Source organism: Kwoniella dendrophila, chromosome 2, assembly GCF_036810415.1.
Source record: "Kwoniella dendrophila CBS 6074 chromosome 2, complete sequence".
NCBI lineage: Eukaryota > Fungi > Basidiomycota > Tremellomycetes > Tremellales > Cryptococcaceae > Kwoniella > Kwoniella dendrophila.
Window position 1 is genome coordinate 194641 of NC_089477.1, and position 12986 is coordinate 207626.

General features: G+C 36.0%; 7 protein-coding genes across 7 annotated transcripts; 4 read left to right on the forward strand and 3 right to left on the reverse strand.

The window, feature by feature from the left end:
- Nucleotides 1-617: 617 nt before the first annotated feature.
- L201_001500 (60S ribosomal protein L44) lies at nt 618-1263 on the forward strand (the record flags this gene model as incomplete). Its single annotated transcript, XM_066217289.1, has 3 exons — nt 618-672; nt 748-908; nt 1135-1263. The coding sequence occupies 3 exons, from the start codon at nt 618-620 to the stop codon at nt 1261-1263; spliced, it is 345 nt and encodes a 114-aa protein (XP_066073386.1).
- An 884-nt stretch (nt 1264-2147) lies between these two features.
- L201_001501 (uncharacterized protein) lies at nt 2148-3626 on the reverse strand (the record flags this gene model as incomplete). The annotated part of the gene is made up of 1 exon (XM_066217290.1): nt 2148-3626. The coding sequence occupies one exon, from the start codon at nt 3624-3626 to the stop codon at nt 2148-2150; it is 1479 nt and encodes a 492-aa protein (XP_066073387.1).
- Nucleotides 3627-4527: 901 nt separating this feature from the next.
- Nucleotides 4528-5358, reverse strand: L201_001502 (uncharacterized protein; the record flags this gene model as incomplete). The annotated part of the gene is made up of 2 exons (XM_066217291.1): nt 4528-5283; nt 5347-5358. 2 exons carry the CDS (start codon nt 5356-5358, stop codon nt 4528-4530), a joined length of 768 nt encoding a protein of 255 aa, XP_066073388.1.
- Nucleotides 5359-5933: 575 nt separating this feature from the next.
- L201_001503 (uncharacterized protein) lies at nt 5934-7019 on the reverse strand (the record flags this gene model as incomplete). The annotated part of the gene is made up of 1 exon (XM_066217292.1): nt 5934-7019. One exon carries the CDS (start codon nt 7017-7019, stop codon nt 5934-5936), a length of 1086 nt encoding a protein of 361 aa, XP_066073389.1.
- Nucleotides 7020-7450: 431 nt separating this feature from the next.
- On the forward strand, nt 7451-8335 carry L201_001504 (uncharacterized protein; the record flags this gene model as incomplete). The annotated part of the gene is made up of 1 exon (XM_066217293.1): nt 7451-8335. The coding sequence occupies one exon, from the start codon at nt 7451-7453 to the stop codon at nt 8333-8335; it is 885 nt and encodes a 294-aa protein (XP_066073390.1).
- Nucleotides 8336-8656: 321 nt separating this feature from the next.
- Nucleotides 8657-9229, forward strand: L201_001505 (uncharacterized protein; the record flags this gene model as incomplete). The annotated part of the gene is made up of 1 exon (XM_066217294.1): nt 8657-9229. One exon carries the CDS (start codon nt 8657-8659, stop codon nt 9227-9229), a length of 573 nt encoding a protein of 190 aa, XP_066073391.1.
- A 1542-nt stretch (nt 9230-10771) lies between these two features.
- Nucleotides 10772-11968, forward strand: L201_001506 (uncharacterized protein; the record flags this gene model as incomplete). Its single annotated transcript, XM_066217295.1, has 1 exon — nt 10772-11968. One exon carries the CDS (start codon nt 10772-10774, stop codon nt 11966-11968), a length of 1197 nt encoding a protein of 398 aa, XP_066073392.1.
- Between the last annotated feature and the right edge of the window lie 1018 nt (nt 11969-12986).

A 12986-nucleotide genomic window follows, 5' to 3' on the forward strand; every position in this document is an offset into this window, starting at 1 on the left:
CATGAAAATTATTTCTTTTATCCTTGAATCGCTTACCTCCGCCTTTTCTCTCATTATTGGAAAGTACCATACACCATACACCATGGTATTCTGTCACTTGTGACTTGTATCAAACCATTCACTCTGCACTGCTGCTCTCGTTGTCGATTGTACCATACTCTACTCTACTCTGCTCACTGCTTACCACTCACTGGACACTGTCATTTTCAACTTTATCGTTATATGCCTTATCTTTTAGACCTTTCTTTTCCTTAACCATCAACATCGACAAAAGAACGGCAAAAATGTGAGTGTGTTCACCAAAACCTCAACATCGACATCGACAATAATAGGAGGAAACAGATGGCAATATGGATAGTATGCTGATGTATTGTTTTCGATCTTTTTTGTTATAATTGATAATAGGGTCAACATGTAAGTTGAGAAAACTTAAATTCATTCAATGATAAAGTAATGAAATGCTGATGGTTTTTTTTTCTTTTCAATAGCCCAAAGTACGTATCATCTCCATCACTAGCTTTTGTTGAGAATCTGGGAGAGGAGGAGATAAATAAGCTGGAGTTGTAGATCGGAAAGAGACGAATTATGTGGACATGGAATCTTGGAAAATATAAGAGATGCTAACTATAGATCATTTGTTCAACCAACCTGTGAATAGAACTCGTCGAACTTGTAAGTGATACCCTCTCACCCAAAGTCATGATCTACCAGAAATATCATACTGACTCATTTGATCCTATACCACAGACTGTAAGGGTAAAGCTTGTAAAAAGCACACCCCACACAAAGTTACCCAATACAAAAAGGGTAAAGATTCTTTAGCCGCTCAAGGTAAACGACGATATGACCGAAAACAATCAGGTTACGGAGGTCAAACCAAACCAGTTTTCCACAAGAAAGCTAAGACTGTTAGTTGTTTTGTTGTTGTTTTTTTGGTGTGATTATATTATTGAAAAGCCTTTGCTGATTAATTTATATTCTTTCCATTCACTCTGTAAATTTTATCTGCACTTATCCAACATGATCAAATCAACCAATCTCGAACCTTCGTATCAACAATCAAAACACTATCTGCAATACCTTTTCTGCTGATCCACTTATCATTGCAACAACTTCCAACAAACCCCTCAACAGACCAAAAAAGTTGTACTTAGACTCGAATGTACCGTTTGCAAAACTAAACACCAACTTTCTCTCAAACGATGCAAACACTTCGAACTTGGTGGTGACAAAAAACAAAGAGGTGCCGCCATCTCTTTCTAAGCTTATTTTCAAACTCTATCAACATCAATCATTTTATCTCTTCAAATCTTTTCAGCAACCTTTCAGCATCTTTCTCAAAAGGTATATATCTATCTATTAGCAATACGATAATGGATTTTTAGATTGGTCTGGTATATAAGGAGAAGAATGAGAAAATTTGATCTTTTTGGTATTTTTGATTATAGTTTAGGGATGTTGATGATGTATGATTATGGAACCCAAAAAATTCAAAAAATCGATTGATACATTTGTTAGCTAGCATAGGCGGATATTGTGAATCTTGCATTTAGGTGTTGATTGGATAGGTTCATTCAGCTGATTTGATGATAGTATTATACTGACATTGATCGATAAATCGAAATTGTGGCCAATTGTAATAAGGTAATTCATATGTCGATTGACGAGCATCTAGTTGGAAACTCCCACGTTGACAAAATGACCATCTAAGTGTTACCTGCAAGATTGATTGAATTCGTTAATTCAATCACTGCCCATGAGTTAAGCGTAAGTACAATGAAAGAATCGAACTAGAACTCAGATAAGACTTTCGATATAATACCTCAAATATATATACATATCTGTTCAACGTATACTGTAGATTATGCGATATGACACGAAAATAGATACATATTGTGGAATCATACTAACAAAAAAAATTATTATAAATTACAATAGTTAAGCAGATGATGAACAAACACTAAATTGTATGAATACAATATTACCTTTTAAAAAAAAACACAATCAATCCATCATGCCTCATCTATTATCCGAAAAAAAAAAGAATATGCCATTTCACAAACTTGTCTATCGATTTTAATCTAATACAAATAATAATCTAATTTGACCAAATCTACAATGGTTTGGGTTTTCATCTATCTATTTATCTATCTACGAATCATCAATTTTTCTTTAAAATCATATTTCAAATCATCACAAAATATATTATCATCTAACCATTTATTTTTTGAATTTTCATCTTTAAACATATTATTTTGAGAATTATAAATATTTAAAATAGGTTGACATTTACAAATACCATAATCATCATCATCATTATAATATCCATCATCATTATTTTCTTTTTTGTGTCTATCTCTATCAAATTCTCTTAAAAATAAACTTAAAGAATATTTTCTTTCTTCAATTAAATTATCATTCTCAGTTTCTTCTTCTTCACCTTGATTATTCATGTTTATGTTGATGTTTATGTTTATGTTAATAAATGAAATTGATCTAGTTTCCCATCTTTCAAATTTAATTTTCCTTTTTTTATTTTTATTTCCTAATTTCCTTTGAATATCTATTGGATCAGCATATGTTATATTGTATTCCTCAAAATTGATTTTATCAAATTTACATAAATTTGGTAATGATTCATATCCAACAACGTTTGAAATCGATATTGATTTTAATTCCCATTGATTGATACCATTAATTTGATTGGTTGTATTTCGATTAACTTTATTATTGGTACTTATTAACCATCCAACTAAAATCAATAAATCCCTTTGATCAATTTCCAATTCATCTCCATTATCAGAGGTATTAATGTTTGGTGTATTATCTGTTGAAGTCATACTATCATTGTAATTGTTTGACCAGAATGGTGATTCTAATTCTAGATGGTAAGGTGATAATCCGAATTTTAATGAATGATATATAATCTGTTGCCAGGTATTTGAAACTTCATCAAAATTCTCTGTTCTAAAAAACCTATTCATATATGGATTAGTATGTTTCCATAAATCTGATAATTCATTTATAGCTGTTGCTTTGAATGATATCGTATCGACTAAACTGAACAGAACTAAATGAATTGTATTATCTAAAGATGTAGACGAATTTATATTTAGTGATTTCAAAGTTGAAGTTGATTGATATAAAGTGATAATTGAACAAATCGATTTAATACCTTCCAAATCAATTAATTCTAATTCTTTTATTTGGTTGAATAATCTCAATTTTCTCTCTAACGATTTCACACCTAACCATGATTTCGCCGAAATTTGTGAATCATCCAAACTATTATTGAGAGATGACGATATAAGTGGATTAGGTGGATTAGGTTCATATGAATTAAATGTTTTAAATACTTTTTCTTCTGTTATATACGTACCATATAAGAACTTTTCAGCATTGGATTTATCTAGAGCAATCTTTTTGTAAAGGTAAGGTATAAATTCTTGATATAATCCTTTTGAACATCTAACTAATTTTGATATTAAACCAATATCGATATCTGATTTAATATGATCAAATAATGGTTCAATCAATTCTGGAGGAAAGTTTATCATACTATCATTGTTATCGGTATCTATCATGATTATCTCTGTAGTTGTGAAAGAAATAATTGGTTGAGACATGCTAAGAGAAATTTGATAGATAGCTTAGTAGGGAAAGTAGTATGAAAGCAGTTCAATCGTATTTATTCAGTGATTTTCAACTATAAATCTTCAGTAAGTCAACGAAGAATGCAATATATGAATAATGAATAGCTATTATTTAAGTGAGAATAGATACTTGTCTCATCCATCGCGCTTTATGACCATTCAATAGATCATCTCTGAATGACGCATTTTGTTTACTTGTTGCAGTATCACATCCTTTTATTGAAACTCTTTGTTTCCTTCCGATAACGTCAATATTTGTTATCATATTTTGAATTAGTATATGATGAAATCTTATATTTATCCGTCGATACAGTTATGATAAGAAAGAGGAAAGAGGAAAGAGGACCGCCGAGATTACCTTTGTTTTGATAGATCCACACGTTTGAAAATTATCAGAGGGTGAAAATAATTTACTTGAAATATGACAGAATTGAATTTAAAAGTGAGATCTTAACCAGGACGCGACAAATCTGACTATATTAGCTTACTAAGATTGATTATGTAAATTCACTCACCACCGTACAGTACAAGAGCGCTAATCGCCGCTTAATACCCCATCATTGCATATGGGATGCCACCGAGTCATTTCAGCAAGCCTAAAAATTAAGAGATAGCGCTATAGATAACACTTGACCCAAGACGTGCAGCAATTATGACTATAACTGTAAGTTATACGAAGGCTACACGGCTGCACTAAGTTCGATACATACATAATAATTGTATATCAATCATCGATCATTCAGTGGAAGGAGTGACCGCCCAAAATGCTGTCAAATCTTCACTACCAATCTCAATCTATGGAGGATTTAAGGTATACTCGATTGAAGTATTTGGATACCTAGTTGTAGCTTCTTGGTAATGTTTACAGATTTCTTCAAAAATCCTTGAATGAATCCATTTTGTTCATTACGGAAAGATTGAACACCATGTTTTTAGTTCTTGCCATGACTTCAGGATAAAAATTGAAAGTACCATATTCCAAAAATGGATAAAAGATATCAATTAATTCTGCTTGATATGTTCGGAAAAGATGATATGTGAGTTTATCTATACTACTTCCGACAGATAGATAATCTACATTCCAATCATGATCGGCATGTATTTCAATACTTTTCGGTTTAATACTTGATGAAAGGTATAATGGGAATACCGAAACCGCTGGATAAAGCTTCAGATCGAAATCATTAATCATATCAATTTGGTCCAAAGTCAATTGATCGACTAAAAATGTTGCTGCGTTTACTACTTTGAATAAGGAACTGCCAAAAGTAACATGTTGGACTTTGGCGAAAAGGATCTGTTCACCTGTCGATTTAGAATCCAGATCGATGAACAGCAACGCGGATTCCCAATCCTGCCAATACAGTTGCTCTGTCGTCTCGCTTAATAGCGTTTCCTTGCTGTACAACCTTGAGTTGGATGATGAGACTTGATCAATACCTTCGAAAATACGTTTAAATGTCTTCTCGTTGAGATGTAAAGCTCGATAAAGGTTTTTGATGGTCGAACGATATAAGCGGTAGTCCCCTCGGATTACGCTCGCAGGATATTGTTCAAGCTCTTTGAGAATCTCATAGTGAACTTGCGATAAATCTTCCACTGTTTTCTTTTGCTCGGATTGGTTAGATTTCTGTTAAGAATGATCAAAATCTGATACCCCTACCCTAAGAACCATCAGGGGCATGGGACTCACCTCACAAGACATCTCGAAACCTCCAGTAGTTGGTTGATGTAGAGTAATAGTTTTCTGATTTAAATGGAAAGAAAGGAAAATCCAATTATCGCCAATTAGACCGCTCTTGTACGATATTATATGAACATATGTTACTGCAGGGGCAGAGCGATCCGTGCAAACCAGAATCAACTTTGGGTTAGTTCTTGTTTCACTTAGGTGCTATCAATCGTTTACACGTACGAAGGGTTACGAATTTTGTGTGCATCATACATCAAGGCTTGACTTACACCATAACCTAGACAGCCCTGATAGGCAATAAGAGATGATCGTAAATCGCACTCTTTACTTTATGAGGTATTGGATCAGATTCTTGAACGCATGGTAAGGTTACGTGGTAATTCATTTCGATGTACAGTAGGGATTCACAAACTACAACAAATTACCTGATCCTTCGAGAATCACTGGATGCGAATTCAATTATAGCTTTTCATTTTTTCGCCACAGCATACACAGCTTTTGGCTTCATCAAGGTCCATGATTTTGAAATTAGAATCGATCCAGTCTTTTCTATTTTCCCATTTTTTGATATCTCGTACTTTCTTACTTTATGATGTTTCATCTCCATTCTCATCGTCACCGCCAATGCTTATTCCCAAAAATCCTGCCATGAAAGCATTCATGCTACCTTTGGAGATATTGGCGAAAGGATTATTGGAGGATTGAGCTTCGACAAATTCTTTTGGACCGGAACCATGAATACAGCTTAAATTGATAAGGTCAATCTTCAAATTTCCTAGGCTATCTGGCTTTGTTTGAAATACAGAGTTTACTTGGCTGAGTATTTCAGCTAAATATTTTGAACACCAACCTTTCCTATCTTTATCTTCTTCTTCATCTTCTCCGTAAATGGCTTTATCAGCATTTGAACAATTCAAGAAGAAAAATCGATTTTTAATAACATTCTCAGCTAAAGTTGGGATTTGTAATGTTAAACCATGCCAAGTGATTGATTCTAAATTTTTCCATTCATCTAAGAGCACGCTCATACTATCTGTAAAACCTGTTTCCCAATATGCTTGAGGTAACCCATCAGGTGTATCAATACAAAGATCAATTGGTGAAAAGGCTTTAGCCATGAACATCATTGAAGTTTCTTTTGAATAATCTTCCACACCAAGCATTTCACGCTGAGTAAAATATACATGAAGTGAAGTGAGGAGATCATATCCAAATGATATCTTGTTGACACGTTTGAATAACTCAACTGAAGGAGCAGGAAATGTTGAGAATTTCTCTCTAAAATGATGAAGGGTGGCGATGTCTGGGAAAGTTAGATGTTGAAGGTATTTCAAAGAGTGGATTTTACGTTTGCAAATCTCGCTTTGACTTGTTCCAAAAGTAGCTTGTATGGCTTGAAATTCATTTTTAATAGTTGAGGTATCACGAGACGAGTCTAGCTCTGGGTTACTAGCTTGAATACCTTGGATACCACACACGAATTTATCTAAAAGTTTAGGGGTGAAGGTAATATCGCGGTACAATGCTTTGTTAAATCGTTGATACATGGATTTACAGCATCGCAATAGATTTCCCAATACATCTTTACTGCATAATAATCCCAGTTGAGTCAAAAGGTGGTTTTGAAGGTCTTCTGGTAAGATGCGTGATGATAAAGGCGAAATTTCGAACATCTTGTCAGTTTTGTTTTTCCTTGCGGTAATTTGTTGAAAGTCGAAGTGCTTGTTCAATCACAAATAATACATTTGAAGTGACAGAACAATGAAATAGCAATACAGTAGAGGATCTATCATCATGATTAGAAATACACAAGTACTGCATAGTATGACAATTCGTACAATCAGAATAGTCATGCGTTATTAGATTGTCGTCACGCGGATGACGAAGCCATATTCAACGGTTGACTAATGCATTACGCATCCAATAGTTGGTTTTTCCTGACATAAATCAAACCAGGAAACATCTGTACTATGTATAGCATAATATCATTCCCTATTGAAAACACAAGCTCTTTGTGCTTTCTTCTCTTCTGATTATATCTTTCCCTTTTTGATCCGCCCTCGATCAGAATTCTGCAGTTTCGCCTTATTGGTCAGCAACACAAATGTCTGCCATCACCAGATATCCCTCCGAGCTAGTCTCTTTATTACTCAAACACATTGATGATACCGCATCCCCATCTACTCTTTGCAACTTGATGAGATGTTCAAAAGGTTTCTACGAAAGATTTTCCAAGCTTCTGTACAAAAGCCTGGAACTGGATGGTTATAATGTAAGAGCCATTCTGAAAGGCATTGATAGACCGAAAATCTCTCTTAGAAGATCCAAACAATCTAAAGGTATAGATCGCCATGAGAAACATATCAACCTCGATAAAAGCCATTTATTGAGACACGTTGAGTATCTTTCAATTGAAGATGAAGAAGCCTTTTCAATCTTAGCAGAATTGCTTGATCCCGAAAATACACGGATTCCCACCAAAGGGATTCAAGACGTTTCATGTAATAATGATGTATTTAGTAATTTGAAATACCTGAGAATTTCACCGGAAATTACAGAATGGATATTTGATCGACATCGAAGAAATTGGGATCGTTATCTGTATTGGAGAAAATATCTTAAAGAGGAAAGGAATTATTGTGATTCTCCAGAAACGAATTTGACTGGAATGCACGAATCAATCGACACTTTAGGTCATAAGTTACATCCAAAACATCTTTGTTTTACTTGGACAGAAGATTCATGGAATACTGGCGAATATGGTATTCCTTTTATCTTCAGTACATGGTTCCATGGGTTCCATGAATTCCAACTTGATTCTTTGACTTGGCATGAATGTGAGAAAGAAGGAGAGGTTCCAGACCTCGATGAATATACGAAGAAATTCAGATTGTTCTCCAAAGATGAAGTCTTGGAGATAAGTGGAGAAGAAAAGGTAGAATATAAGTCCAATGAGGTAGAACCATGTGTATGTTGTAGTGAGAAGTAGATCCTCGGATATATGTACAAAAATTGTTTTGAAAGATAAATTTCATAGACAAGATCAGATCAAATGAGTGGACGGAGGGTATGAAAGGAGGATTTGGAAGGCCGACTCACTGTAGATCCATCCTACCGTATATCAAAGGAAAAATTCGCCATGCAAGCCTCACAGATAACCTACCCCTGCTGGAAAGCATTTCGACCGCTTAAAATCATCGGTATAATCATTAATGACCAGTATTTGCCTTTGAAATTTGGTGTAAAACTTCCACATGAATTAACAGCAACTTAGGATCCATTCAAGCTTTCTTGACATCCCTTTACTACTATGTCTCCATCAGCATGCGAGACATTGATGGAAGCTATCGACAACATAATCGCCACTAACCCTTCTGAAGAACTTTACGCTTACAACGCATTATGGAAAATCAATCGAGAACTATTTCCAGGCAATATCGCTTCAATAACCTCAGACTCCCACAGAAACGATTGGTATCTTGGAGAAATTACGGATCAATCTTTCTTTTCAGTTCTGGACGTGAGAAGCTTATACAATTCGATATCTGTGATCATCATGTCTACGGATCCAGCTGATGAATCGAAAAAGGAATTTGAAGGATCTTTATCGTATTTCTTGGTGGAAGCAGATAAACGGATCAAGGAGCGGAATCGACAATTGTCCAAGATATGGAATGAAGAAACTCCTAATGATCCGGAAGTCCAGAAATTTGTCAACGGCACAGATGATGAAGTTGACACTCTGAACGAATCAAGCAGTAATGATGATAGTCAAAGTAGCGATGATAGTTCTAGCGATTGGTCTAAGATAGTCGGACCGGAGTATTGGGATACCAGTAGCGATGAGCAGGGTAGTAAAGCCATTGCTCATGACTTGTATTAATACCATGACATAGAATGTCAATTTACACAATGAATAGCTCGGTTATGAGTACTCATGTATCAAATCTCATGGATGAAAAGCTAAGCACTTTTCCGTCCGCATAAAAGGGCAACATATTTTAAGTGTATGTATATATAACATAACGACATGCTTGGAAACTGCAAGGATGGCGTAAGATAACAGTAAGCTCCTTTCTATCTGAAAATGAAGAAAGGAAAATACTCAAAAGAAGGCTTCGAGTCTGCTCGACTCTTGTCCAATCATCATATAGCCATGAGTCTGCGTATAAAGCGAGCCTTATACTCAATATATCCTGTACATGAATATTCGCCACCAACTAAGATTTATCGCTCAAATCACCAACATATTACCAAGCAAGCAAACCAGCCATATAATGTCGGATTCCAATAAATCACTTCAACGTGGAATCGATAACCTTTTCAAACGCGACTTTCAAAATGATTCAGAGCTCAACTTGACCTATCATACCTTAAGAAAAGCCTACAGTGATATGTCTCCTGAAGAAGCAGCTTCAAAGGGTTATCGTGAAAGTATCGGTAATTGGAATGAAAAAGATTTGACTGAAGAATTTAAGAATGTTCTAAACACCTTGGGAGGGAATGTATCGATAATCTCTCATCTAACATCCAGCATCAAGGCTGGATAACACAAAAATTACTCAAAAATACTTTATCTTCTGGATTGAAGTCCATCAATAAGCAAGTCGATAGGGATCACAGGAAAAATCGTAAACTCACCTCGATGTATGATGAAATCATGAAAGATCCAAGATTCCTACGATGTATTGAAGGATCACAATCTAGGGCTTCAAGAGAGCCAGAATCTGAGGACGATAATGCTAGTAATAGTTCATGTACTGACTATAGTAATAGTGATAATGATGACTCCTATTATAGTGGCAGTGACGATTCATATTCTGACCACTCTGGCGATAGTGAGAAATAGCTCTCATAGAAAATTCAATAACCTAGAATAACTTAGACAGATGATTTCCTTTCCTTATACCTCTTATGCCTATGAAACAGATGTATATAATGCTGAAAACGTATAGCAGCTTGATTCTTCCTATTATCCCCCCATCTGAGCAAAAGCGAATTTATCTTATCTAAAACCGATTTACGTAATTCCACCAGTTAAAGCGGAGTTGACCGAACTGATAAGACGGTTCGTGCATCCAGAACATCTTGGCTTTCGGTCAACATCAAGTTCACCATTATCTTCACTCCTGCTTATACCTTGATATCATCCTCACATATCAATGATGCTCTCGAAAGACTCACCATGTCAGACGTTCTCAATGTACCTGACGAACGATTAGATCAGTCGCACTCGTTCGCCATGTTGGACCAGCAACTTCCATCCACCTTTACATTTCCTCTCAATCAGCTACCTTCCGACTTATCGCTATACCTACTGGACTATCTGTCAGCGTCATGCAGTACATCCACACTTCTTAGACTGATGTTAACAAATAAAGACATGTATATCCTCTTTTCAAAAGCTTTGTATCGGACTGTCGCCATGACCGGATCGAATGCTTGGCAAATGAGCAAAGGAATAAACTGGACATTAGATAAACCAAAGGTGGAAGAGGGTAACACTGTTCAGGATATACCGAAAGCTGTCAGTACTCCGGAAAAGATATCATCCTTTTTCCAAAATCTGTTCCGAATGAAGGTCGAAAGCGACACAAGTGAAGTAGTCTCGGTATCTCGACTATCGGATAACTCCAACTCACCGATACAACCTATTCTTCTTCCTACTCCCACACCATTCGGACTTGATGTTCGCAGTATTCACAGGCGAAAAGTAAAGTTATTCAATCATATCAAAACACTCATCCTGTCAGATCTCAAATCCGCTACTTTCATCGCATATATTCTAGGTACTGATGTGGTTGGTAGGCGTCAACCTAAAGAAATACGCTGTTCTTATCCTCATCAACCTATTCAAACCTTAACAGAATTAGAAAATTTAGCATTAGGATTTGATTTGATGTCTTCTAGAGTAAAGTATTCCTCGGGCGTGTCATTATGGTATTCATCTTCATGGGACGAAACAACCAATTTTGATCCTTACGCTCATCCAAATCCAGATAAAACATTACACACTTTAGCGTGTACGATCAAACCTAAAAATGTATGTTCAACTTGGTGTAGAGGATTAGAAAGACCTTTTGATCGAATATTCTTTCGAAGATTAGAAGAATTAACTTGTTTATGGAATTTAGAAAGTTTTACTTGGCATAGTAAAGATGGACTAATTGATCGATCAGGTAGAAATTCAGGATCAGGAACAGGATTATCCTCATCAAATGAAACTAGACCTGTAACTTCCTTCTTCCCACCAAAAATCCCGTTGTTTACAGCTTTTAATCATAAATCATTAACTGAACGATGTATGGGTAAAAAAGAAGATTGTGAATGTGGTAAAGCATTGAGAGGAATATTGGTACATTTGAATTCTGAAAATTGGTCAGATGAAGAGAAAAATCAAGAGAGGAAAGTAGAATTAATAGGTTATCCGTGCTTGATTGGTATATCCATAGATGAGATTCTAGATGCGGTAGTCCAAAGTCAAATATACTTAGAGAAAGAGGATCATGAGATAGAACAGGCCAAGATGGGTTGGAAAAGTAGACGAGAATGGCTAGAAAACAATTTCAGCATCATGAAGGTGGACGAAGCGAAGGAATGTATATGTTGCGGAAATACATGAAGGTACGCAACACATTTCTTTTTGTCTTTATCACCCTTTCTACACGATCATACTCATCCAAGTGCCACAAATTCGACCAAGTGATGTATACTGTTCAAAGTTACGTCCGTGCGTCAAGATGTTTATTCAAGACACCTTTGGTACAGTCACTTTTGTACCACACGACCCACTACTTGCCATCAAAGTAAATACTATGCTTTGTAACCTTGCTTCCTCGTTGTTTTCCTCTTCTCTTGATTCTTGCGCTTTCAATCCATCTACATCTCGCAAACCACCTCACCAAGTAGACAATACTGACCACGCCGACTTTTTCGCCATCAAAGCTCGTCCTACTGCAGCTATCAATATGGAACTCTTAAAGTCGGCTTCCGATCACTGCGACGATCATCCCAACTCCCCTCCACTCTCGTCAGCTTATCCTTCAGGATTCAATCGTCTTCCAGCGGAAATCCAATCAATGATAGTTTAATACATCGAAGATATGGGCAAACTTTACATGGCTAGAATGATGTCGACTTCAAGTACAATGCATGAACACTTTGGGAAGAAACTTTATCACACACTGGATCTCGATGCTCAAGATGTTAGACGTATTTTGTTTGGGGTAATTTTCCGACCACTCAAGAACATCAATGGTAGATATTATTCACCCCCTTCGGAAGATTCCCTTGGCGTAGATTTCGCTATTGCTGGGCCGGAATTGATCTCGTCACACCTACGCAAATTGCGACTCCTTCGCCAAGTAGAACAAATATGCTTTCGCAGCCTTGAAGCAACACTTCAGCTTATACCGTTACTCAAAACAATCGATATGTGCGATATCGACTGCGATTTCGCAGATAAGCATCCTCTTGGAGTTAAACCTCTTCTATTGCCGAATCTCAAGTCTGTCAAGATCACCGAGACCGCACTTGAAATTTTTCGATCTGAAAGTGATCAAGAACTAATCAAGCCTTCCAGATCCGAAGCAAAGAGGGATTTGAGTAGACTCCCCCTTTTGCTACCATGCCAACATACA